The following is a 26,194-nucleotide window of genomic DNA, read 5'->3' as shown; positions in this document are numbered from 1 at the left end:
AAAAGTGGAATCTCAAAAGGCAGATCAGGAAATTGGTGGTTTTGTACAGAAAATACAAATGCCTGCTGTCACCAGGGCCTTGGCAACAGCCGAATGGACTTGTGCCCTGGGGAGAGTAGGGCCTGGTTTCATCAACATGAAGGGGCCACAGACACTAAGGACAGGTTGTTCCAGCCAGCGACCTCGAGATTTCAAGGACAAGGGAGAAGCCAGCATTGCCACTGCCTTGTCTATTCTTGATGGATGGAGGTGGGTGCAACCGTCTCAAGAGCATGGCTTGTTTGGATAGGACTCATTTCTTCAGACCCCCAGAGCCTGGCTCAACTGACATCTATCAAGTGCTCAAAAAACACTTGTCAAATAAAGAGGGCACTGGGTAGGGAAGATGGTTCTACAAAAACCCCAGACAGCAGCAACCCCAGACAGACTAAAGGAGGCCCTCTTCAGAAGAGACTTTTATTAAAACTGGTGACATCAATAAGGAGACAATACAAAAAAAATTTTGGTCCATGAAAAAAAACAAAACAAACAAAACCCCCACAACTCAGTTAATAAACAGTCATCAACAGGGACACTGCAGGAGTGCTCATGACGCTTCTAGCCAGGAGCCAGGCTGGGGTTTAGCTGTCCCAGGGCCGTCCAGTGTCACTGTGGGGAGACCTTCCCAGGGGAGGGGTAGAGGACAAGGGGAAGTGGGAGAGAAAACTGCTGTCCCAGTACAGAACAGGCAGGGAAAGGGGGCAGGAACACTGCTCGCAGAAGCCTGAGGTGGGGTGGGAAAGCAGGGGCTTTGTCAGTTCTGTGAGCTCAGAGCCTGTGCTCAAGGGAATCCCCGTGCCCAGCTGTCTCCCACCCTGCAGTGTTGTCTGCGAGCCTGGGATATGCTAACTCCTGGCAATAAAACCTGGAAGAACCTGAGGCTCCATTGGAAAGATGCAAAACCACCTGTTCCAAGGGGCCAGAATCCCACCTTCCTGCGGCTACCTGAGGGGTCTGAAGCTTTGAGGGCAGGGGGTGGGGAGTCACAAACCCATTTCAGACCTATGCTCCAGCCCTAGGCGCGTTTACTCCTCAGTGCCCTAGAAACCAGCAATGGTCTCAACTGGGCAGACAGGGACAGGAAGACAGGAATGGCCTAGGGCTATACCCGTTTGATTTTTAGGCCTGTTTCTCCATTTAAGGGAAGGGCAGGGCGGAGTGAATGAACAAGCCACTCATCCAACAGCAGGAAGGAACAGCCTCTGCTGGGAACGACAGCACCCCAGCTTCGATCCCTGGGGCTCTGACAGGGAAAGGCAAGACTCCCCTCTCAAATGCCATGGGTTAGGGCAGATGTGGGGAGATCCCATAATGGGTGGCTACGGGAGTGTGCAGGAGGGAGCAACAGTTCAAAACACACTCCAATACTGACATGGACCCACTAAGGGGTCAGACAGCACTGAGACAGCAGGTCAGTCCAGGGGGCAGGGACCGACATGGCGCTCAGTGAAGCCCAAGAGCCTGGGCTCCTTTAGTGCCAGAGGGCAAGGAATAAAGGGAGAATTTGCTCCAACCTGTGGAGGGGAGGGAGGAAGGTGGGTCACCAGGAGGGTTAAGGTCAACTAGCTTACAGAGTGCCCTAGGCCTGAGTCTCAGAGGAGGGGACAGCTCCCAACGCCTGGGTCTCCTCACAAAGGCAGGATCAGTATAGCTGGTCTCCCTGAAGACCGCCTGGCCTCAAGAGGCCCCCGTCATTTCAGAGCATTGATCACCACTATGGGTTCTCTAACACTATCTAGAGGTCCTGTGTAGACGAGGGATGGGGTAGGGAGGTAGAGGCACATGGGAACGTCGTGGGGAGAGGGTGAGGGGAAGGCTGGGGAGAAGAAGAGGATAACAGGTGCCTGTGAGACAGAAATGTGACACCCTCTTCATTGTGATGCTGTCCTTGAGCCAACAGCATCTCCTGGAATGCCTCAAGCAAGACCAGCACAGGTTCACTGAGGCAGCAGCACAGGGCCCAAACAGAATCGGTGCAGCCAGGGAGGGCTCTACTATGTATTCCGGATTCCTAGGGCTTGCTCTAATTCTTGCCGCCTCTGCTGCACCTGAAGAGAAAACAGGAGTGGAGCTTGAGACATTGATAATCAGCACCTGATACCCCTGACCTTATCAAAGGTACAGACTCCTACAACGGGTGGTTCATATCTTTAATCCCAGCACTTGAGAGGCAGAGGCAGGCAGATCTCTGTGAGTCTGAGGTCAACCTGGTCTATAAGAGTGAGTTCCAGGACAAGCTCCAAAGCTACAGAGAAACTCTCTGTCGAAAAACCAAAGGGACTCCTGCCTGTCATCTCCCTAGTGTGCCCAGGCACAGCACCAACCTTTGAGTAGAAGTATCGGCACACAGCCTCCTGAGCCCAAGGCTGGAAGTAGAACTCAGCACGGCGCTCTTCTTCTGGGTTACCCACCACATCAGTCATAGTCTGGGAGAGAAGGGGGAGGAGAGAACAGACGTGATCCCTGCTTCCACATCTGCCATCCCAGCAAAGACGCTGAACTTCTAATTCCCCAGCTCCTGGGAAGTGCCCTGACATGGAAATAGGGTCTTTGCAGATGAGCAAGGGAAGAGGAGCCTTTGGGACTGGCGTTAGCCCAGCCGAGGAGGAGATGCATGGACACAATGTGACTGTGACAAAACAAGAATGTCAAGCCTAAACTGAGGGACACCTGTGGGGTCCAGAAGCAGCAGAGCACACAGGAACAGCCCTGTTGATGCTCTCCTTTTGGACTTCCAGTCTCCAACACTGGGAAACAAATTTCCATTGCTTAAGGTACCCAGTTTGGATCAGCTTTCTTCAAAGTCTCAGCAGACAAAGACAACACCCCAAATTACCATTAAGTCACCGCCAGCTCCAGGCCCTTTCTGGTGCTCCTCTGCTGAAAACTGATTGGTCACAGCAGTCACACAAGGCAAGAACCCAGAGCATGTTGCCCGGGCACATTCTTCAGCCTGAACTTATGATGCTCTTTGCAAAGTATCTTCAACTCCATTTTCCATGCTTTTCTCAGCAACTCTCGCTTCATCTACTACCCTTTCTTTGGAACGACCTTACTAGTTCCAGTTAGCTTGGCCATGGTTCACTACATTTTAGTAACAGTAGCCTATTTTTTTTCCCAAATCGAACACATCTGAGGGAGAGCAGAGCCCAGATCTTCAGCTCTAGCCCAACATCCCCGAATCAAGAGACTACTTAGGAAGTACTAACTATGTGTCTGATAACCAGTTCTGCTGTGACTTCCCATCTCAACTGTAAACTGGACCCTGGGATGTGCTAAAAGAATGTAGTCCCTCAGTTCTTCAGGCGGTGCTGCACTCCCAGAGTCCCTCTGTATCTTCCCAGGCTCTTTACCTTGAGGTCCCGGCACTGGGACTGAAGCCAATCATTGATGAAACCCTGAGGGTCTCGGGCAAAGCTCAGCATGAACTCTCGCTGGGTCTTCAGCTGGTTGATAGTTTCTATTGTCTCATGGATCTGAAGGGAAGAAGACTAGTCCATTTTCAAGACAGGAAAGCTCTAAGCTAAAGGCAGACCCACCCCAGCTGCAGGGCCAGTACCCAGAGTTCTGGGTACAAGCACTCCTACCGCCCTCGCCCTCACCCTCTGCTTCTCCATCCAGGTAAGGGAAGTTGTCCTTCAGCCTGCACCACTACAAACTGAAGACTTAACCCTGGCAGTCCAGAGTCCATTCGCCACGTTCCAACAAATCCCATGCTTTCTTGGCATCTCAAGACACACTAAATGGAAATCTCTCCAACAAAACTGGTTACCCTTCCCCTAATCTCTCCTCTCCCTCTTCCGGATCTTAGTGGAGACTCCTCCCCACCCAAGTCAGGCCTTCTCTCTTAGCCCCACCCAAACAGGGGCTACATTCCTTCATTTCACTTTGACTCTCAAACCCTAACTCTACCCTCAGGACCTGGTATGTCCCACACAGACTATGTCTTTATTTCAGGACCCTGGTATGTCCCACACAGACTACGTCTTTGCTCCAGATCCTGACATGTCCCACACAGATTATGTCTTTACTTCAGGACCCTGACATGTCCCCCACACACAATGTCTCGCCTTCAAACTGGACTTGTTCCGGAGCTGCCCCTCTTCAACTCCCTCCACCTATTCACTAACACAAACAGCATTAGTGCCCCCGTGGTGAAGGCTTCTAACAGGCCCCTTGGCTCACCTGCAGGAGGTACACACAATTTTCCCCAGATCAAAGCTTTATGAACAGGCTCCTCTCCCTGAACACTGCACCTACCTGGCAGGCACCTCGTGCCATGTCCAGCATGGCATATGACGCATGAAAGAGCTCTGTATGTCTGCCTTTGCTGGTTCTGAGGTTCTGTAATCCCATGGCCTGAATTTATCATGCACACATAACAGGCCCTGAATTTGTAGCACCTCCTGCTTCAAACTCCAAATGCTAGGATCTCAGGGTGAACCACCATGCCTGGCTTTGCTTGTATTTCTTGGAACACACCAGGATCATTCTCCTCTTTGGATTTTTACATACTTTATTCTATCTCCCTGGATTGTCCTCTGCCTTCCACACCCCAAACACCACTCTGCTTCCTCCCTGTCTGTTCACTTCTACTTCGTCCTTCAGAACTTAGCTGAGGTGTCTATTCTCCCATGAGAGCCCCTACAGTACCTCTGGTGTTTTGGCTTTGCCTACAGGGACAATGCCTATAACGGTAATGATGGGGGCATCATACCAGCAGTAGGAGCTATCACTGCTGCCTTTTATGTGCTAGGTACAGGCTCAATTCTTTAAAAACATGGTCTCATTCCATGCACAGAGCAGAAACATAAAAGTAGGTATTTTATATAGTCTTCATTTCAGAGATCAGAAACTCTGTAACCCCAGCGCTGTGGAACATGACATAGCAAAATCATCATGAGCCTGAGGCTAGCCTAGCCTACAAGGGAGAGACTGACTCAAAATACTGAAAACAAAAACAAAACCATCTAACAGTCAGAATCAAATGCATGTATGGGAGCTTGCTTCCAGTTACCACCAAACAGGACAGAGCCTGACAGAGACTGGTTCTGGGTATCAATATATTTTTAGTTAAAACCTAGAACCAAAAGAAGGTATGAGTGAGGGATGGGACAGAGACCCCTACCTTGTTGTCTAGAGTAGCGATCTCCTGCTGGCTGGCCGTGGACAGCAGAAAAGAATTCATCTGGGTCTTCAAAGTATCATCTACTTCCACATCAATGTCATAACAAGCTGTCTTTTTCTGGTCATTTGGATCAACACTGGAGAGGAAAATAACAGGCTCCAGTAAAGGGCTTTTTCTGAGACCTACTTGCCAAAGGTCAGAAAGATGGTCCAGCCAGGGATGAAGGGAAAAGAAAGAGACTACAAAGGGTACAGCGGATATGTTCGACATCCTCCTTCTGAGAGCTATATGCACCTCCAAAAGTCTGCACTTTAAATAGGTATGTATAATTTATAATATACAAATTGTACCTCACTAAACTTTTTTCTATTCTATTTATTTACTCTGTGAGAGTGCAGCACCTGTGCACACGATGTAGGTGAGAGGACAATGTGCGGAAGCAGGTTCTCTCCTTCCATCATGTGTGTTCCAGGGACTGATGCCAGGTCATCAGGCCAAACAACCAGCACCTTTAATCTGTTGTGGCGGCGGCATCTTTTTTTTTCCCCCCCAGAGACAGGATTTCTCTATAGTTTTGGAGCTCGTCCTGGAACTCACTCTGTAGACCGGGCTGGCCTCAAACTCACAGAGATCTGCCTGCCTCTGCCTCCTGAGTGCTGGGATTAAAGGCGTGCGCCACCACCGCCCAGCTTCTGTTGCATCTTGCCTGAGTTTGGTTTTTAGAAAGTCGATGGTAAAATTCAAACGGCTCTAGAGGTATTTTGGAAAAGTTTAAAAATAGGAGCCCAAACTGGGCAGTGGTGGCGCATGCCTTTACTCCCAGCACTTGGTGGGCAGAGGCAGGCAGATCTCTGAGATTGAGGCCAGCCTAGTTTATGGAACAAGTTCGAGGACAGCCACACAGAGAAACTGTGTCTCGAAAACAAAGAAGAAAAGGAGTCCAGCTTCTGTGGACACGATGCACAATTCAGGTTGTAGAGTGACTATAGGGTGAGAACTGGGGACCAAGGAACAACAGGCTTTTACAGCGTGACACGAACAGGAGCCGAAAGCAGGGAGCATGCTGCCGTCTAGAGATGCCCGGCTCTCTACTGCCCGCTTTAAGATAAATAAATAAATAAAAGCATTATCTGGAGGCTCCAATTTCCTAAAAAGATGATCACTGATTCCTCCCACAATGGCAGGCTGATAATCAAGTCTCCAAGGGGCATCAGGGCTCTACTCTGATGGTGCTGGCTGATTTCAGCTGCTACTAACATTCCAATCTTAGCAAGGAGAAAAGCATGCAACCACACCAGACACAGTAATCCAGGGCATAATCTGCAAAGGTTAACAGGACAGCAGGCACACAGGAGTTCGTATCACTCCCACTTTTAGTGTAATAGCGAGCCTATGTGACTTAAATCTAAGCAACAGCTGTGTTGAACAAGACCCCTAGCAGTCTGACAACTGGCTGTGCAAGCTGGTCCAAGGTGGTTCCAGTCACCACACCTCTCAAACACAGGCTCACCTGATGACGTGATTAATGATGATAGGTTCTGGTGGCATAAGCAAGGCATGGAGCCGCTGAGGGATCTCTGAGAACTTCATCCGCTGAGATTCAAAGATCTGAGAGAGAGAGAAAGAGAGAGAGAGAGAGCTGGCTACAGACTGGTGCTTTCAATGCAACCAGACCCTCAAAATAGAATGTGCTTTCTATACCTGCTGGAGGTACTTGTCACAGATGACAAACTCTCGCTCGTGAGGGTCCTGGAGCTTATGTGTTTTAATATATTGCCACAGTGCTTGGATTATCACTGGACGTGTCTGGGTGTGAATGCCCAAGAGCCGAGCCAGACGAGGGTCTAATTTAAATTGGGGGGGCTGCAAAGAACCAAGAAGAGAGATGAAGCTAATGAGCTGGTTCCATGTACATTTTGGTGTGTTTAGCATGGCAATACATTCAATCTAACAAACATTAGTAAATCTGGGCAGCAAGGTTACAGAAAGAACTCAAACAACAGAGAAAAATGTCTTTCTTAGTGTATTACAGTGGCAAAGCACCCATGAGCAACCTTAAACCCTCCCCAGTCAGACTCTCGCGGGACGTGGCCATGAGAGCTGGACCCCTTCCCAGCTCCAAATACCTGGTAATCCAGCATCAGTAGAACAGTACAACGTACATTCACATCTCCTGGTCGCTTCACTTGGAAGCCATCAGTCTCCTGGGTAGTGGCGGTCCTGTGCCACTACAGAGAGGAAGATGTCAGGGGTGCTCTTCCAGAGGAAGAGCTTCTGTAATGACTGAACATTCAACTTTGATTACTAAGGGTGCTGGGGAGGAACAGCAGGAGGCATCTCTAAAGATGCACATGGCTTTGGCATTACTGTTTGTGTAAGCAGAACCTTTCAGCTCTAACTGTGGGATGACTGCATCTAAAATGGCTTGAATTTCCAGTGATAATTTTACCCATTAAATGGACAATATACACGGAACAATATACATGGAACAGAAACCTAAGTAAGGTAGCTTCAATTTTTTGAGGGTGACATATTGAGTCTATAACATTTACCTGGATTATCATTTAATTCCCAAATACCCATTGAAGACAAGTGTGATTAAACCCCTCTTACAATGAGCAAAGTGCTACCTGGAAGGAGGAAGCAACCCACGAGGTCAATATGTAATAGAACCGAGATGTGAGCTCTGGTGTGTCTTAGCCACCACACGCTACTGCTATAAAATCAAGTGTCTCCACAAATTTCTATCGACTCTATGACTTACTTCCCTTCTTAGATGGCAGAGACCTTCCCATGTCTCTTAGTGGTTGAGATTAAGGGGCTGCAGCTACAGTGGTAAAGAGAGGGGCAGGTTAAGTTCACATGGAACACTGGACTGTTCTGGGTTTGTGTCCCAAACACTGTTGCTAACATCTTCAAAACACTGTACAAGGAGGTGTTATAAAGAATCTCTAGTTATTTAAAATATAAATCTAAAGGAAGAGCTGGAGCTATAACCTGGCAAACACAAGTATTCTATTAGTCCACCCACTAACTACGACAACAGCTATCAGGAAAATACAACGTGCCAGTAACTACAGCCCACCAGTACTTATAAGCAAGATGCAGAGATAGCCGGAAGTGTAAGAGAACTCCATCGGAATTTTCTTTGGGGGCAGTGGTCAGGTAGGTCAAGTCAGATTGCAAGAGCTCTTGGGTCCCAACTAAGTACAGCTCGCGCCACCTAGAGGTCAATATGCAAACTGCAAAGGTGGAAATATACACCTGGACCAATCCTTTATTCCTCCCTCTTTCCCTAGCTGTTCAAGTTTGGCCCTGCCCCCCACATGATTAAAGCCTGGAAGGCAGAACTACTCACTTCTACCAGATGGTTGTCTGGCCCATAGAGGTCTTTGTCCAGTTCGATCACTAAGGACTTAAAAAAGGAAGAGAACTTTCTCTTTTGCTTGGTGGCATCATATTTGGACAAGGCTGACTAGAAAAGATAGGAAGACGTCATGTTAGAAAAAGCCAGAAAGAACTCCCCAAGACAATGTTCTTTAAAAAGGAATTTCTAACCTAATGAGGAAAAAACTCTGAAAGGGGCAGGTGGCCATTAAGTCAGTCCTGGTGGCAACAGGACCTCTGACTTCCCACTGGGGAAAGGAGGCAAGTTACCCCAAATGGTTAACATAACAAAGTGCTTTTGAACAGAGAAAAGCCCAGCGGTGAGGGAAGGGACCCAAAGGCAAAAAGCAGTAGAAGAAAAATTGGCTTTATCTGGACAGAAGACACGACAGCAGACTGGACCTACGCAGAGGCGGCTCTGGTTCTCCTGCAAAAAAGCATTCAAATGAGCTCACCTGCACACAGTTAAAAATAGTGCTGGAGAGCAAGGGGACGAGAGAAAAAGGAGCCTCCCCAAGGGGCTGCAGGGCGGCAAGTGTGGGGGCTCTCACCGATCTGATACTCCCCTTGGAGCAACCAAGAGCCAAGCCTTAGGGGAATTTTAGCATACTTAAACTGTGGTATCTCCAATGAAAGCTTGGAAGACAGAAATAACCTCAAGGACTTGAGAGGATCGTGGCCTCCAATGCTAAGTACTGACTCGGGAGGTGGGGATGAGGGACTACTGAAATGATCTGCAGATGCTGCTAAATCCAAAGGCAAAGAAAACAACCCAGATCCAGGACAATAATGGCTTCCATTTGATACCAGTGAAGCTGTGGGAGCAGATACAAAGGACCATTGTCTTTGTGTGCAGGGAACACAGCCCCCCTCCCCCTTTCCGGAAGCTCCCAACAGGAGCTGTAAGCACCAGTCAGGCTTCCTGCTGACCACACAACCCTGCTCATTCCCAGCAGCTCCCACCTTCAACACCAGACAGTAGACCTTGAACTCACATCCTCCAGGAGCCGTCCTTCTACCCGAAGCTCCCAGGAAGCCACCGTCCCTTCCCCATCTTCAGCATCTGACTTAGCCGGATTGAAAGTGTTAGAAATGAAAATTCGCAGCTTCCGTTTTTGCTGAGGAAGGCAGAAAAAGTATTGACGGTGGGGCTTGAGAGTTTGACGTTAAAGACAAAAGTCTCCTAGGCTGGCTTACTATAGGTAGGTGAAGACTGCACTTAGGAGAATGCAGGCCCTGAGCCTGAGTACAAATGAATATGCGGGATACCAGGTGAGAAAACCACAGAGTGTCAGGTTCCCAGGGCAGCAAGTAGACACAGCAACAATATCAACAGGGTATATTTCTGGTGCAAGAGTCGTCGAAAGCTCCCCCGCCCCCTTCCCTGCCAGCTGTTCTACTCTTAGGCTCCTAATGTAATTCCTGGTTTGTAGGCGGAAGGGAAAGATGCAATTTAAATGCCAAGGAGAGCTGTGCTGCGCCTTTGATTTTTCATCCCAAGCCTGGTGAAGGTTCCTGTTCCCTCCCTTGACCCTGTGCCTCTGCTTTGCTGTGTTACCTTGATGGGACGTTTCAAGGCCTCCTGGATATCTAGCCGTTTCCTCATAATAGTCTGGTCCAGTTTCCTTTCAAAAGCCAGGAGATCCATATAGGCCTGTGATTCTGGTACCAATTCCCGAATCTTAGGAACAGAAAGATATGATTGGGCCCTAGAGCCGACCACCTGTATTCTCAGTCACTCTACCTTCAAGAGGACCTCGAGAGGCTGCACTCACCCTTTGAGGTAGGATTTTGTCAGCCATCTTCTTTTTCTTTGCACTGTTCAGAATAAATACTGTTATCAGGGTGGGACAGAACCAGTCAGAACATGAGCTAGGCTGTCATCACTTTCCTTTACGGCACAGCTAAGGCCTGCAAAACGACTGTGCCATTATCAACAACAACTCCATCTCCACCTCCACCAGGATGCCAGGAAGCCTTCACAGGGTGACATAGCACCACCACTTCCTGGTTCAGTACTCCCACCGCCTGCGCGCTCACAGGCCTCCTCCTGTTAGCTTCTCTCCTTCACCCCGGGGGTCATCTTACTTGTGATTCCGATTCTGGACCGCCTGCTGCTGGACCTGCTGGATCTGTTGAGGTGCAGGTCTCTTGCGGGACTGGTCCATCCCTGACTGGGCCAGGCCAGGTCGGACTGAAGGGTTCCCCCCATAGCCAGGAGGTCCCATGGAAGGTCCCTGAGGTGTCATTCGGCTGCCTGGCAGCATACCTGGTCTCTACAGAAGGGAGAGGACCCAGAGATGTCATACCTTTCCTTGACAGCACCACCGAGAAGTGACGGAAGCCTGAATTTTTGGGATGGAACATGGCTGGATGGAGGACAATCACAGCCTTCTGCCCTCTCTAAAATGTGGTAACTGGACCTTCTTCAGGCCTAGTAGTGATTTCATTGAATATAGGGTCTAAAAACCAGATTGTAGTCAAGTTTTCTGGTCTATGTTGGATCTGACACACCAGACAGCTCTAGTTCTATATTTACTTTACTAGATGCTATCTCCTCTGAAGCTGACCTCAATTTGCAGCTCTAACTTGGGTGTTCTCTGGATGCTGGAGCTGCCCATCCCAGGGCCCACTTCACCACCCTGGTACCACACTCACTCCTCAGAAGGAAACAATGCCGCTGGGAGCAGGTGAGGATGCTAACCCCCACCCCACTTCCTCGGCATTGCTTCCCCCCCCACCTCCACCCAGGACCCGAGCCCATCCCAAGGGAGTCCCTCCCACTTCTCCCTCACCCGATCCGTCCTCCGCCCTCGCTCGGCCCCGCCCACGGCCCACGCGCCCCTCCTCCTGCCCCACTAACCGGATAGGCCGCCCCGGGCATCGGGGAGCGGTACAGCCCTTGACCCGGCGCCGGGCCCATTCGCACGGGAGGCCCGGGAGTTCCGCCCGGGCCCAGAGCAGCCGCCACGCCCGCCCCTCCTGAGGCTCCGGCGCCGCCGCTCGGAGCCACAGACTGGAAACCCGCCCGGGCCGCCATCTTCCCGGAGCCGCCGCTGCAGCTGCACAAAGAACCGGAACCGGAACTCCCCCCGCCCCCCGCGCGCCCCCCGAGCGCCTGGGCTGTTTGTGGGCCAGGCCCGCCGGCGGGCACGGGCGCTCGGGGCAGCGAGACTACGGGCTAGAGGGGGCCACTAGCGGAAAAGGCGAGTTGACCACTCCCTCCCGCCTTCCTGGTCCAGGAGGGGGCACCATAGAGAAGCGATGTGTGGATAGAGAGGTAACGGGAGCGGGCGCCCCCAGGCGGGCGGAGGACGACGAGGCGTTGGAAGGAGACCAGCCACCTCCGCAGAGTGTTTGCTTTCCATTCTCCTACTACCCGGGCTCCGGGTACTCAAGACAGAGAAAAGTCCTGTTCATTCGTTTTACAAACGGAAAAGCTGAACTCAAAGGAAGTAAATGTCTTTGCAAAGACAAATCAGCAAATTAAAAGCCTTTCTAGATTCCGGTCTCCTGGTTGGTAGTCTGGGCCCCATTTCACAGATAATGGCTCAATAACACCCCGAAGCGGGAACTTCATCCTTCATCTCAGGCTGTAATTGAATGAATTTTTCCTTTGAATCCTCTCCAAAGAGTCCTGAAAATCTGTTGCCTTTGATTACATTGCTCTTCCACTGCCCAGTGATTCAAACTATCCCTGAACCTGTCCTTTTCCAAGAGGGTCAGTGTTTACCTGATCAGATATGTGGGCTCTCATGTAGACCAGCATAGTAAACCCTGTGAGGGACGATAGCTGCTTCTATCTCCCAGGGGCTGGGATTACAGGTGGAACCACCACACCTGACTGCCGCTCCCTGACCTTCACGCCAAGCTCCACTCTAGTGGCAATACCTACAAACTCTTCAACCAAAAAGAACGACGCTGGAGAGGAGATGGTTGGAACCCAGTTTATTAGACCAGAGACATGCGGCACCCGGAGCCCCGCCTGCCATCCCCCTGCCAGGGCACACTTCTCAGCTTTGCCCTGCTCCCTTCAGGGGAGGTCTGATGGCTTAAGAAATCTTGGGAACCAAGAGTTCTCAAAGATGCTGTACCTCTCTCTCTGGCTCCAGGCCAACACACACAGGTGATCTGCCCACAAGTCCTGTTTTGGGATTAATGACCAGGAAACAGTGGGGCAGAGAAGGCCTGGGAAAGGGTTGAGTCTCTGGCCTGGGAAGAGTGCCTGGTAGGGGTGGGGATGCCCTCTACTTCTACTTGTGGCCCCGTAAGGTAGGGACATACATACAACAGCAGAGCTTTCAACTCCCTCTTTCTCCCTGTCTTTCTCCTCACGTGACCAAACCCTGCCTCACCAGAAAATGCAAGCGGTGGGCCTGGTCATCAAATTGAGGAAGGGACACTGGGCACCCAGAGGAGAGAAAGGCCATTGAATGAGGACTTCAGCTTCTGTCTGTGGGTACCCACTGCCCCCGCTGCAAGAGTCACCAATCCTCAGCTCCCCCTGTCTCTAACACTCTTGGCTTAGTGTCCAGCATAGCTCCGTTCCTGGGTAGGTGTCACCTCTGCAGCAGTCCCGTCCCTGGGAATGCCACGGTCAGCCACGCTATGGGCATTGGGATAGATGGAGCTAGGAAGAGGGTGTGTTAAGGCTGTGGGGAGGGCAGAGGGTGCCCCAGTTGCGGGGGCCAAGGGCGAGGCCAGAAAGAGGCAGAGCTTGTAATTCACAGCTTCCTTTATGTCACCACCGAGACAGTGCGAAGGTTACAATGCGCGTGTCGTCTCCTTGTGCTTCTCAAAGGGATGTGTGTACATAGTACAGACACCAGGGGGGAGTCCAACTCTTTATACAGGCAAAGGCATTCAGAGACAGGGGTGGGGCGGAATGGGGAGAATTTGGGGTGGGAGGATGATTCTCAGAGACAAGAGGGGATGGGGTGGAGACAAACAGGGTGAGAGGAAAGTATATACAGAGATATAGCAATATAGAGTCTGTATCATATAGAAATAGAAAATGCAGACGAGATTGCCGGGAGAAGCAAATGAAGCTGGGGAAGAGGAGCGTTCCATAAGAAAATTTATGGATGTGGCCCTCTGCAAAGGCCTCTGAGAGAGAAGCCAGGGAGGTCAGGCTCCAGGACCCCGCTCCCTGAGCTGGAAGCTAACCAGCCAGGTCTTTTATCGGATGGAGAAGAGGGCTGCCTCTGAGAATGTCTCTCCGGCTGCTTGGAGGTGGAGGTGACTTACAGATACTGGGATGTGGCCTACAGCACCAGGGCCACATGGAGGCCTCACTCTACTTTAGGAAATAACCCCCATGATTCCATATGATTGAGGGAGCGGAACTGGGCATTTAGTTCTTACCTGGAGACCGGGGCTTGTGGGGAGTCAGTGGGCTGAGAGTCTCTTAAGGCTAGGGAAGCCCCCTCACTAGTGCTCTCCCTTAAGATACATTCTCTGGTTTGGGGTCAAATTTCAGACTCTAGAGATCCCCTCCACCCCTCACTAGGAGGGGGCTTTGGTGACTGGTGGGAGCAGAATGTAGGCGAACACTCAGATGACAGACAGCCAGACAGACAGAATTCAGCTTGGAGCCAGGGGAGGCAGCATGGAGCAGAGAGAGGCAGCCTGAGGTCTGGGCCGGATCTCTCTCTTTCTCTTTTTATATTAGTTTAACTTTGTTAAAATAAAAAGATGGGATGAGGCAGGGAGAGGACTACGGTGAAGACCTTTCTCACCAGACGAGGGAACCGCTGCATAGGCGTGCAGTTGAGTCCCCAGGGTCGATGGGGGCGCTTGGGGGCCCCTTGTTCTTCTAGCCCTCCCCACCTAGGCCTTTGGTACAGTGGCCTGCGGGGGCTTAGCAGGTAAAGTCCTCAAATGTGCCTCGGGCTGGATGGTGAGGTAGGATGTTGGCAGCATACGTCATCCCGGCAGGATGTCCCCGGAGGCTCTCACAGGGATTCTAGCGGAGGGAAATGAGACAGGGAAAGGTTACAGAAAGGGCTGCAGATAAACAGGTGGCCGTAGCGTGGAGGGGGTTGGTGTGAGGCTTTGGGGGAAGGGGCAGGCCAGAGGACACCCCGTGCCTTGCTCCCTCACGTGTCTTTTGACGTCGTCCAGGCTGAGCGCCACACCCTTATCTGCGCTGCTCCTCTTGGCCTCCTTCTGGCATTTCCCTCGTCTACACAACCGGTGCTTAATGACCTGGGAGAGGTCAGGCAGGTTGGGTGGACTGGAAACCCCCAACCCTGTGTGGCCCTGCCCAGCTCTGCCCCCCTTACCTCATAGGCATAGTCAAAGAGTTCCAGCACTGTGAGGATGCTGGCCCCGATGAACAGCCCCATCTGGCCCCCGATGTCACCTGCGGGGTCAGGTTAGAGAAGTTAGTGGGCTCAGGACACTGAGAGCGGAGAGGTGATGAGGCTCAACAGGACTGGGGCAGGCCAGCCATGTTTGCAGAGATTTGCATCTTGAGACACAAGGGTCAGAAAACCAGAGTCTGGCAGGATTTTTATTCTCTATGCTTTTCTGTATTTTCCTACTTTTCCAAACAAATTCTTTTTTTTTTCTTTTGGGTTTTTTTGAGACAGGGTTTCTCTGTAGCTTTGGTGCCTGTCCTGGAACTAGCTCTTGTAGACCATGCTAGCCTTGAACTCACAGAAAATGAATTCTTTACAAAGTGTACTACTTGTTTAGCACCCGGTCCACTTCCAAGGACGTGAAAGTTTCCGCTCCTGCCTCTCAGCCCCTTTCTCTGACCTACTTGCTTGTCTTTTCTACTTTGTCCCAGGAGAAGGCCCTGCCCCTTTCCTTCACTCCATGCCACACTAGAGGGCTTAGGGAAAGACCCCTGGGAATTGGGGTAGGAGTGGTGTGTGTCATGTCCTAGGCACAGGAGCAGACTGGTTCTGCTCACAAGCTCACCCAAGAGCCCTGCGATCTCATAGGCCTTTTTCTGCTCGATGGTCTCATAGTTGAGGACTTCAAAGAAGATGTCCAGCACCAGGATGTTCTCCCTGTGCAGGGGGGAGAGGAGGAGAGCTAGGTTCAAGTCACCAGACAGGCGATCTCAGCATGTTAACTTCTCAGAGGTTGTTTCCATATTCCTAGAGGAGATACTGTCTTCTAGAGGTGCTGCGGGGATTGAATTAAATGGAGTGTATGAAAAGACACATTGCATGCTGGCAAGTGGGAGGTGATCCCAGTTACAGCAGGGAAGATGGAGCGAGGAGTGGGGGAGGAGCGCTTGCCTCACTTATGCCAGCTTGATCTCCCCCCACAACCCACTCTCTTTGGTTGCCTCTTGGGCCATGCGTGAATTCTCTCAGCTCCCTTGTGCCTGTGAGACTCCAGGCCTTGCACAAGGACCCTGCCCTGCATAGGAGTCCTTACCCTATGTACTGCTCAGATTTGTTGAACTTCTTGGCCAGGTATTTGGCTGAGGCTTTGCTGGGAATCTTGACCATGGACAGCTCCTTGCCATAGCGCGTCAGGTTGCAGGGCATTTCACACACGCAGTATTCCTGGTCTTTCTCCACTAGGAAGTCTGTGCCCACGCAAGAGCCACTAGCTGAGTGGTGTCCTTCTGCCAGCACCTTCCCAGTATGGACATCCTGGCCCTGCCCAGAGGACCCCTGGGATCCCTTCTCTTTCACCTCAGCCCCATGTATACCCTTAGTTGATCTTCACCCAGCCTCCCTGCAGATATAGTTTATCTTATGTGATTTCCCTCAGGGTTCTCGAGAACCAACCATCTGAGGCTGAAAGAGGGTGAAGGCCCGCCCCAGAGACCCTTATGAATTCTCCACAGGGACCTTTGCTGGCGCAGTTCTCGGCATTTAGAGGCTGCTGCCGGTGGAGGCACAGCAGGAGTTCACCCTTGACCTCAGTCCCCTGTGCACGAGGCAGACAGCACTTTCTTCCCTCCCTCTTAGTGTCCCAGGTCAGAGGCGCTCACCCAGGGCGGGATCTGCACATTCCTTGTACTGCTCTGGAGTGCAGTATGGGGCATCCCCTACGAAGGAGAGAAGATAGTGGGACAGGTGGAGATTAAAGGGGTCTTGTGGTAGCACGGTACTGTGGAAGAGGAAGGTGGGTCAGCAGGACTAGCCACCCCTGCTACCCTGGAAGTCACCTACTCGGATAGTCCACCCTGCCTGTAGACATAGGCAGGAACTGAGAGACAGGAGCCAGAAAGATAAAAAATGGAGTGATCTGGGACCAGGGCTAGGGAGGCCAATACAGACGGGACACAGACGAGGGGCCATGCAGCCTGAGACAGCCCGGGACTGTGTCTGGAATCTCGGGGACCAGGGCGAGGGAGGCCAGTACAGATGGGACACAGACAAGGGGCCATGCAGCCTGAGACAGCCCGGGACTGTGTCTGGAATCTCGGGGCCTGACCTGGCATGTGCACCATGCGGCAATTGCAGTTCTCCACCAGGTAACGCGTCTCACAATCGATGCGGCAGGCTGTGATGCTGTAGGAGTCGAAGAAATCCGAGTCCATGGTGACAGCATTGCAGGTGCCCCAGGGTGAGGGCAGGTAGATGAGCTGCTGGGAGAGCCGGGGAGCTGGGGAAGTGTGGGGACTTCTCCCCGACTCACCCTAACCGGACTCCTCTGGCGAGATACAGAACTCAGGAGTCATATCCCTGCACCTCTAAAGGTCTTAGAGTTCATAGACTATTCCTTCCGTTCTTGATCATCTCTCTCTCTCTCTCTCTCTCTCTCTCTCTGTGTGTGTGTGTGTGTGTGTGGTTGTATACATGAGTATGGCTGTGCCCCATGCACAGCTCAGAAGTAGATATTGGATTATTGGATGGGTTCCTCTATTTCTCTCTACCTATTGTTTTCGAGGCAGGATCTCTTACTGTACCTGGGGCTTACTGGCCTGAGGATCCACCTGTCTCTGCACCCCAAGCCCAGAACTGGGGTTACAGGTGTGCACCACCTTGATTTTTACATGGGTGTTGGGGATCTCAGTTAAAGTCCTCATGCTTATATAATAAACACTACCCATTGAGCCATCTTCCCAGTTCCCCAGAATCCCATCTTGACTCCTCAGCATAACCCCAGAAGTAGCCCCCTCACCCTCTGCTCCTGGCAAGACACAAAAGTCTGGAAGCCTGGGGCCACGCCGAAGCCCAGCTGGTCAATGAAAGGAGGTTCGTCCTGGCTGTGGATCTGCACTTTGATGCCTGCTTCGAAGGACGTCTCGTCTGTAAAGAAGAAGGCATGTTGGTCAGGAGTGTTTGAGTCCCCAGTCATCCAGGCCTGGGACACCACACCTCCCCGGCACGGACTTGGGGAGGAGGCTGTGGGGTCCCAGCATACTTCCAGCCTCCTGCGTTGGCAGCTCCGTGGTGCTCCAGTGACTGCTGCGTCCTGCACACGTCTTTTCTTACCTGGTGTCTGCAATGTACCTTGGTGTTTCAGATTATTTTTCCTGGAGTGCCACTGTCTCGGCCACTCTCCATTTCTCCTCAACCCTTTCTCCCCTCTCCCCATCTCTCTGCCCCTGTGTCCCCTGAGACGGAAGAGAGGGAGTTAATTTATAGTGAGTGATGACTGGTTACCGTGGAGAGTAACTGAACCAGGAAGGGGGAGCCAGGGAAGTCACACTGGGGCAAAGACAGCAGTGGAGAGGTCTTAGGAGGAAGGGGAAGAGTCTGAGTCTGGCCCCTGGGCCACACAGTGGAGCTCTAGTTGAGTCTGGGGCCAGAGGGGTTCAGGGAGGGGGCTCCTGAGCAAGGAAACATACCCGTCTCTCCCCACACAGGCAGGTATTCATCTTGCTGGATGTCCAGCATGATCTCCAGGCCATTGCCAGTCCCACCTTTCATGGTCTTCAGCCTCGGCCGCCCATCTTGGCCTGAGTTGAATGTATAACACTTCCCATAGCGTGTGAAGACCTGGTGGAAGGCAGTCGAGGGTGTGAGAGTCCCAACAGTCAGATGAGCGTCTGGTTGGGTTTAACTAGGGGTAACCACAGGGATCAGACACAGGCGCGGGAGGGAGGTATACTGTTCCCTCTCCTTGCCTCTCTGTGACACTGGCAGTGGCTTAGACCATCCAAGATTATAACTCTTGCCCGGACTCCCTTTGTGCTCCTTCAGCCTCGAAGTGATAACAGTTTCCAACTATTACTTGCTGCATTGGCTTATGGCTTCCTTAATCTTGCACACAGCTTTACAGACAGCCCCTTTGTTAAAGTCTTTTCAACTGAACTATCCAGGGACGATCTTTTTCTTGCTATGGCCCTAACATATGCACCTCTGTCACCATGATCCTATAACTGCCAGACTGCTGAGGTCTTCTGAAATAGATCTTTAGATCTTCACTTTGGAATTTCAACCTCCTAAACTGGAAATCCTTCCCAAGACCTTCCTCTGCACCTAAGCCCCTAAAGCTAAGCCCTTTGGTTTCTTCCCACTATCAGCTTCTCATGTCCGCCATTGTTCCACTATCACTAGAACCTGAAAGCAGACCCAGTTGCCATGCCAAGACTTACTTGAGCATATTACCCCTTCCCCTAGGACTCAAGACCGAGTACCAAGGCGAGACACGTTCAGTCCCAAGGCAAGGCATGTTGGGGTGCTCAGTCCCAAGGCGAGGCATATTGGGGTGCTCTCATAGAGCTCTGAGGACCTCAAAGCAGATACCTCCCTTGTTAGGTGATCCTGTATCTTCTGCCCCCACTGATGCCCAGTGGCCAAAACCACCAGGTCACAATCATTTCAGGGACTGAGATGACACCCATGTACACCTACATAGTAGGGCATAGAGGGTATGGAGAAAGGTCAGGCATCTGAAATCTGCAGGGAATCAGAGAGGGCATCAAGCCAGACAGGATTGCAAGCCAAACTGGGGAGATGGTAGATAGCAGGCGGTCCCTTAACTAGGAAGTCCCTCCACCTCTGGGTGAGGAAAGCAATGGGGAAAGGTGATATTTTCTAATGATGGCTTCCTCCAGGAAGAAAGTCCTGGCCACTTAATCAGAGCTGGGAGCATGGGCTGTGACTTAGAAGATTCCTGGCTTCACAGACAAATGGATCTCTCTCTCTCTCTTCCTCTCTCTCTCTCTCTCTCTCTCTCTCTCTCTCTCTCTCTCTCTCATACACACACACACACACACACACACACACACACACACCACATGCAGCTGGTAGGGGATCAACTCCCATAGGAAAGAGCACAGGAGATACACACACACACACACACAATCTCTCTCTCTCTCTCTCTCTCTCTCTCTCTCTCTCTCTCTCTCTCTCTCTCTCTCTCACACACACACACACACACACACAAATACACACACGCCCCTGGCAGAGGAAGAACACAGACGACAAGGTAACAATGCAATGAGGTCCCTGCTATGACATCTGCTGACACAGTATTGGGGTGAAGGTGGGGCTATCTCCATCTGTGATCCCTTTCTGCACCTCTAAAGACTAGGTGACCCCCTACTATCACTCCAGGGATGACAGTCAACAACTGGTTGAGCTACCCCCCACCCCCATCAGAGGCTAACTTCACAGCTCAAGCAAGGTTCTGGGGCCGTGCTGGACCATGAAAAGATCAGGCGAAGAGCAGATGAGACTAGAGGATGTTCTAGGCATCAGAGTGGCCGCTAATTACCGATGGGGACCTGTGAACCTGGAGCTCTTAGTCCAGCTCCAGACTCGGGGATCCCAGGTGAACTCTGACCCAGATCAGGCAGGGTTCAGCAGTTACCAGCTCCAGGTCCAGGAGCTGGTGGCCAGAGAGAGCTATGGCATATACTCTTGGGGGTTATGCTAAGCGTGGGCCCCACTCACCACTGAGAAGTTGTGGGGACCACAGGGGCCTCCGCAGTAGGAACAATAGAGCAGCATGTCCTCCAGCCGGTGGCAGGAGCGATTGTAGAAACGATGGAGATTAAAGGGCTCCCCGGAGAAAGCCTCTGGCCCGGGAGGAGCAAGGGGTACCCCGGGATCATCACTTTCATCCAGCCCTAGCATGGGGGCCAGGTAGAGCAAGTCAGGGTAGCTGAGCTGGGACAGCCGGACAGCATTGGTGTTACAGAATGTGACCGCAGGGAAGACCAGTTCTGTGGTGGCCACCTCATCTAGCAAAGTCACATGCGGGTAGCTGAGGTAATAAGCAACTCGGTCCCCTACCTGGCACAGGAAGGCACCCAGTGCTATGACAAAGGCCACTGCCCACAGGACCTGCCTTGGTCCTGGGCCCCCTTCCACAAAGACATGGCTGGCACCATGGAGGGTGCAGCTGTTGGCAAAGGCCACCAAGTCCCTAGGCAAGTCCCCCTCATCAAGCTCCCTCTTGACTGCCTCTTTTTCCTTCTCTTCCTCTTCCTCTTCGGATTCTGAGCTGTCCTGCTGCTGCCGGTGGTGGTGAGGACCCCAGATGTCCCCTATGGGTCCTGGGGCCTCCTTCCCAGAGGAGAATGACACAGAGCAGAAGATCTGAATGGGCATCTTCTCAGCGGGCGGCGGGAGGAGGAGGAAGGTGCCAGAGGCAAGGAGAGCGACTTGGTGTAGTCCAGCAGGGCCAGCTACCGCACCCTTTGGTCCTATGGCCTTCGCTGGCCCTGCTGTTCGTCCTTCCCCACCAGAGCCTCTGTGGCAGTGTGGCTGAGCTGGGGCAGGGCATGGGAGGAGGACCAGGCTGCCCTGCTAGAGAGGGCGGCGTCTGAGCTGATGAATAATTGATGGAAGTGGGGAGGGAGGCTGCTGGGGAGGAGACAAGACCTTTGTCTGACACTGGCTCCAAGAGGGTTTTAAGCAAAGTAAGAACCCTGGCAAAGTCTGGGGCTTGGTGCCCCCTTCTCAGGTGAGGTGACACCCGAGGCGGTTGGTCCCTTCCTCCCATTGCCAGGATGACCTCTGTCCTGTCCTCTTGCAGGACGCCGTGCTTACTCTTTCCTCCAACTGCTCCTCAGCGTGTCCCTCAGTTTCCCCATCCCAGTTGTGCCTTCTCTCCTCTTCTCACACAACCTAGATCTGGGCTATCCAAGCCTCAGACCCTCCGTAGGTACTCTCTAATTCCTCTGCACCCTTAATCACTCAAGCTGTTTTCTTCACCCCCACATCTCTCAGTCTTCCCTCGGGCCTCTGGTCACTGTAATTATTCTTTTGACACTCAGTTATGGTCTGTCCAGTTACTGGTCCCCAGTTTACTTTCACTCCCCCAGAGCCCTGGATAGCCCCGCAGTCACTCCCTTGACCCGCAAGTTCCCACCAGCTCCCCTTCTCCCCTGACCTACAGCTCTATTTTGGGCCCGTGTCCCTCCCCAAGCTCACTGCACTTAGGGAGCATTCCCGCCCCCACCTTTTTTGTGGCTTGTGAGGCAGCCTAGGTTCCATTAGCAGAAATCTTCACTGACCACAGACTCATTTCTGACCAGTTCCGGGCACTAGGGAGGAACTCTTGAAGCCAATGACAGGCACACTTCTAACCCTTCCACAAATTGCCCTTCCCCACTTAAAAACAAAAACCCACCCAGTTTAGAAAAAGAGTGTGAGAAATTCTCTCCAGTGGGTGGAAGAAATTGTGACCGGTGTGGAGACAGAAGGTCCTGGGTGGGAGAAGTGTTGGGAACCAACCTGAGAGCATTACCGACCCCTTGGTCCTGCAGCTCCCTCAGGTCCCTACTCCCAGGCTCCTGACCCCTCCTCCCCCATGCCCTGATTGCCCAGGGCCACTAGTTGAGGAAATTGAGCTACCAGCCAAGTGGTTAGGGCCAAGAAGGTGACCTAGGAGAGGAAGGGAGGGGATGGGGGACAGGGGAAGCAGAGTCACTCTTTCTCAGCAGTGCCAAGTGTAGTTTGAGGCTGAACAAGTCTCCTGGGCCTTCCCATTCCTCAGGCATTCTAAGGCCTAGCCCCACTCCCCAGCCCTCTATCCTGCTTGCAGGAGAGACTCTGGGATGTGTTGGGGTGAGAGGCAGGCTGTTGTGTGATTTTTACCCTCAGCTTTACTGCAAGGAAGCAAAGCCCCAGAAGAAAAAGCCCGAGGCTTGGCCGCTCTCCAGCCTTCCACTGCCCTCTGATATACCTCAGTTCCTTTTGTTTTTCCCTCTGAATGACAGTACAGCCTCCCAATTAGTCTCCCAGGCTCCCTTGTGCCTGCCCTCAGTTTACGTCATGTGACCATGCCTGTTTCCCTACTTAACACTCTTCATGGATGGACCATGGACAGAAAGCCCTGCACCCTGCACCTCACTTCTACACTGCCCCCAATCCAGCATCCAGCATCCAGTTACCAGAAGCCTCCCAGACGTACTAGGCTCATCCACAGCTCCAGGATGTTGGGTTAGCTCCTACTCATTTTTTTCTCGTCTTTTTATTTTATGTATTATTACCGTGTGTGTGTGAGCATGGGAGTCTGGCGGTCAGAAGACAACTTTCAGAAACCAGTTTTCCTTTTCCATACTGGGCTTTCAGAATCAGACTCAAAGTGGTGGTGCACACCTTTAATTCCAGTACTCAGGAGGCAGAGGCAGGTAGATCTCTGTGAGCTTGAGGCCAGCCTGGTCTAGAAGAGCTAGTTCCAGGACAGGTTCCAAAGCTACAGAGAAGCCTTGTCTTAAAAGCCAAAAACCAAAAAACAAAAAAAAAAAAAAAGAAAGAAAGAAAGAAAGGAAAAAGAAAAAGAGAAAATTAGACCCAAACCATTGGGTTCTGTGCTTTTACCTGCTGAGACATCTTGCTGGCCCTGATGACATCATAGTTATTATTATTACCATTCCTATTGTTGTCGTTGGTATTTTCAACATGGTTTCACTATATAGACCAGGCTGGCCTTGAGTTTACAGAGATCCAACTGTTCTGCCTCCCAAGTGCTGAGATTAAAAGTACACCACATGTCTGGTCCCTCTGATCTATTATTTATCATTTAATGCATATGGACTGCACACCACAGTGTGTGCAACACTAAGAAGGTCAGAAGGGAGTGTTGGATCCCCAGGAACTGGAGTCACAGAGCACTGGAAGCTGGTGGAGAGCCACTATGTGGGTGCTGGGAATAGATCAAGCATCCTCGGGAAGAGCAGTCATGCTCTTCACTGCTGAGCCGGCTCTCCAGCCCCAGACTCCCTGAACTCCTGGGCTCTTCATCCTTCTTTCCCACCTCCCAAGCAGCTGGGTTATGGCCCAAGCAACTATGCCCAACTTCCCCACTTCCTTTTCAATACCCTATTCCTATATTCCCTACAATGAGAAGTCTTCCCTGAATACACAGGGCACAATGCCCACCCAGGGCTCAGTATAGGGGTCCAATCTCTGCACAAGGCACTCCAGAGGTGAGGTGATCCACAGCTCAAGTGCGGAGCCTGTGAGAGAGAACGATCAAGGTAGAGAGGCTATGTCAAAGGAAAAGAAATAACATGTAAGAGTGGACAAGCAAGATGGCTGCAGGGGAGGAGCTGGTGACGAGCCTGAGCACCTGAGTTTGAGCCCTAGACCTCATGTAGTGGGACGAGAAAACTGACTTCCCCAAGTTGTCCCCTGAGCTCTACAGTGCACACCCACACACAAACTCTAGATAGACACATAGAGAGATGATAGATAAATGATGGATAGATCAATAGATAGATGATAGGTGATAAATAGATGATGGATAGATCGATAGATAAATAGATAGACAGACAGACAGACAGATAGATAGATGTGATATAAAGCAAAACCCCACGAAAGTAACTGGGTATGAGGAGAGAGATCAGCCACCTTCAACTGTTGTCCTTTCCCAAACAAATCCATGGATTCCCTTTCTGCCTGCTGCCTCATGGACATCTTTTTCCTTTTGCCAGTTTGGCCTGAGTTCTCAGGGGACAGGGTCTGCTCTGTTGCCCTTCCTCAGGGCAGTTTCAGAGGTTAGTCCTTGGCTTGTGGGGTGTTGGCTGAGGTTAACCATTGATGCCTATATGTCTCTTGACCACTAGAGGGCACTGTCTCCCTCCCTTCAGACGTTCTGGTGGTGAATGTACTTGGCTTCACAAACAGGAAACTGAGGCAGGGAGAGCGGCAGGCTGAGAGTCCCCACCTGAGAGGAGGCTGTGAAGGGCTCAGCAGCTTCAGAGGACAGTGAGTTGAAATAATTCCTCCCCACAATTTCTGCACCAGGACTCACCATGCACTCCTACATGGCAACACACAGGCGCAGTACATGTACGCAACATACACACACAGACACATGCATATGCTCACTCAGTGCACAAGTGTGCACACACACACTCACACACATGCTTGTGCACAGGCTCACATTCCTTACACTCTCCCCTCCCCATCCCCACTATCCTCACTCTTTTGCATTTCCCTCTGACTTTCGTTTCCTTCAAGTAGGTAAGTTCAGCTTTCCAGTAGCGGGAAGGCGAGAAGAGGGCCAGGCATCCCACTCAGGCCCCTGAGAGACGATCAGGTGCACACAAACAGAGACGGACACCTAATTCTGTGCCCTCTGGGCCCACAGTCTAGTTCAGTTGTGGAGGGCTTCGGGCTGAGGTCCTGGACTCAGTCCCTTGAATCACACACTCAGATGTGCTAGCAAGAGGATCAGAAGTTCAAGGTCGTTCTCAGCTGCACACTGGATTTAAGAACACCATGAAAGACCTGAGAGCCTGCTTCAAAATGAATACATAGCTGGACCTGGTCACGCACACCTATAGTCCAGCTGCCAGACCTCTGAGTTTGAAGCCAGCCTGGTCTACACAGCAAGTTCTAGGCCAGCCAGGGCTACATAGTAGTACACGTATGTACGTGTGTGTATGCACTCTTGTCCATGTGTCTCTGCATAGACACCAGAAATTAATGTCGGATGTTCTATAAATCGCCACCTTATATAGAAATAAATATGCATTAATGAGTAATCAGTCTTGGGGCTCTCCATCCATGGATGAACCCCTTCCCCATGTCCTTCCTCGCCAATGTCCCTCTCCAGCTGTGCATGGTAACTGAGTGCTGTCTTACTTTCTAAATTTCATCTCCCTCACATCTGGGCGTTTGGTGATTTTCAACTAATAACTCATGGGCTCATTCCACAGCCTTGACCTCATGACCATTTCACAAGCCAGTCTTGGACCACAAGGGCTTGCGTGAAGTGTCTGATGTACAGGCACGAGAACCCGAGTTCAGATCCACAGTACCCACCTAAAAATTGGACAACTGACTACAACCCCAGCACTGGGAAGGTGGAGACAGCTGGATCTCTGGAGTCCCATGGCTAACTGGGTCCTAGATAATTTGTCAGCTCCAGGTTCAGTGAGAAAGTCTGTCTCAAAACATAAATAAACAAATGAAGGCTCTGCAGAGACGGCTCAGCAGGCACGAGCACTGGATGCTCTTCCACAGAACCTGGGTTTGATCCCAGCACCCACATGGCAGCTCACAAGTGTCTATAATTCCAGTTCCAGGAAATTTTATACCCCCTTACATGGTACACAGACATACATGTAAAATACAAATATACATAGTAAAATAGAATAAATTACTTATAAATAAATGGAGAATGATAGGAGAGGGCATCCAGCACTTACCTCTGGCTTCCACACACACACACACACACACACGCTTGTAAAGTGCTGAGCCACAGCAACCAATTCAAGTCTCCTAATGAGCAAGTAATAAAACTAGAGCTGGGTGT

At 51.4% G+C, this 26,194-nt stretch overlaps 2 protein-coding genes across 4 annotated transcripts in view; both read right to left on the bottom strand.

Moving 5' to 3' along the window:
- Positions 1-442: 442 nt before the first annotated feature.
- On the bottom strand, positions 443-11,741 carry Smarcd1 (SWI/SNF related BAF chromatin remodeling complex subunit D1). Of its 2 annotated transcripts, none has more exons than XM_075960640.1 (13): positions 11,418-11,741; positions 10,643-10,830; positions 10,330-10,372; positions 10,113-10,235; positions 9,550-9,672; positions 8,526-8,642; positions 7,294-7,395; positions 6,869-7,030; positions 6,678-6,775; positions 5,168-5,303; positions 3,393-3,530; positions 2,364-2,465; positions 443-2,087 (listed from the first exon to the last, which is right to left on the bottom strand). In XM_075960640.1, the coding sequence occupies exons 1-13, from the start codon at positions 11,592-11,594 to the stop codon at positions 2,034-2,036; spliced, it is 1,563 nt and encodes a 520-aa protein (XP_075816755.1). In that variant the 5' UTR covers positions 11,595-11,741; the 3' UTR covers positions 443-2,033. The 2 variants fall into 2 exon arrangements, with proteins under 2 accessions (XP_075816755.1, XP_075816756.1); XM_075960641.1 differs by having other exon boundaries at positions 3,393-3,515.
- A 1,644-nt stretch (positions 11,742-13,385) lies between these two features.
- Positions 13,386-26,194, bottom strand: part of Asic1 (acid sensing ion channel subunit 1) — a 31,366-nt gene continuing 18,557 nt past the window's right edge. The window contains exons 1-10 of one of the 2 annotated variants that reach the window (XM_075960639.1): positions 20,374-21,136; positions 18,321-18,471; positions 17,651-17,778; positions 16,961-17,111; positions 16,515-16,571; positions 15,950-16,103; positions 15,482-15,573; positions 14,839-14,918; positions 14,657-14,761; positions 13,386-14,519 (exon numbers count right to left, since the gene is read on the bottom strand). In XM_075960639.1, coding sequence (XP_075816754.1) covers positions 14,415-14,519; positions 14,657-14,761; positions 14,839-14,918; positions 15,482-15,573; positions 15,950-16,103; positions 16,515-16,571; positions 16,961-17,111; positions 17,651-17,778; positions 18,321-18,471; positions 20,374-21,033 — 1,683 coding nt within the window. In that variant the 5' untranslated portion in view covers positions 21,034-21,136 and the 3' untranslated portion in view covers positions 13,386-14,414. Of the gene's footprint in view, positions 14,520-14,656; positions 14,762-14,838; positions 14,919-15,481; positions 15,574-15,949; positions 16,104-16,514; positions 16,572-16,960; positions 17,112-17,650; positions 17,779-18,320; positions 18,472-20,373; positions 21,137-26,194 lie in introns of those variants that run through there. The other variant, XM_075960638.1, reaches the window with a different exon arrangement.

The sequence above is a fragment of the Microtus pennsylvanicus genome, chromosome 2, assembly GCF_037038515.1.
Source record: "Microtus pennsylvanicus isolate mMicPen1 chromosome 2, mMicPen1.hap1, whole genome shotgun sequence".
Lineage (NCBI taxonomy): Eukaryota > Metazoa > Chordata > Mammalia > Rodentia > Cricetidae > Microtus > Microtus pennsylvanicus.
Note: the sequence above shows the minus strand (reverse complement) of the source record. Positions and strands in the feature narration are given on the sequence as shown.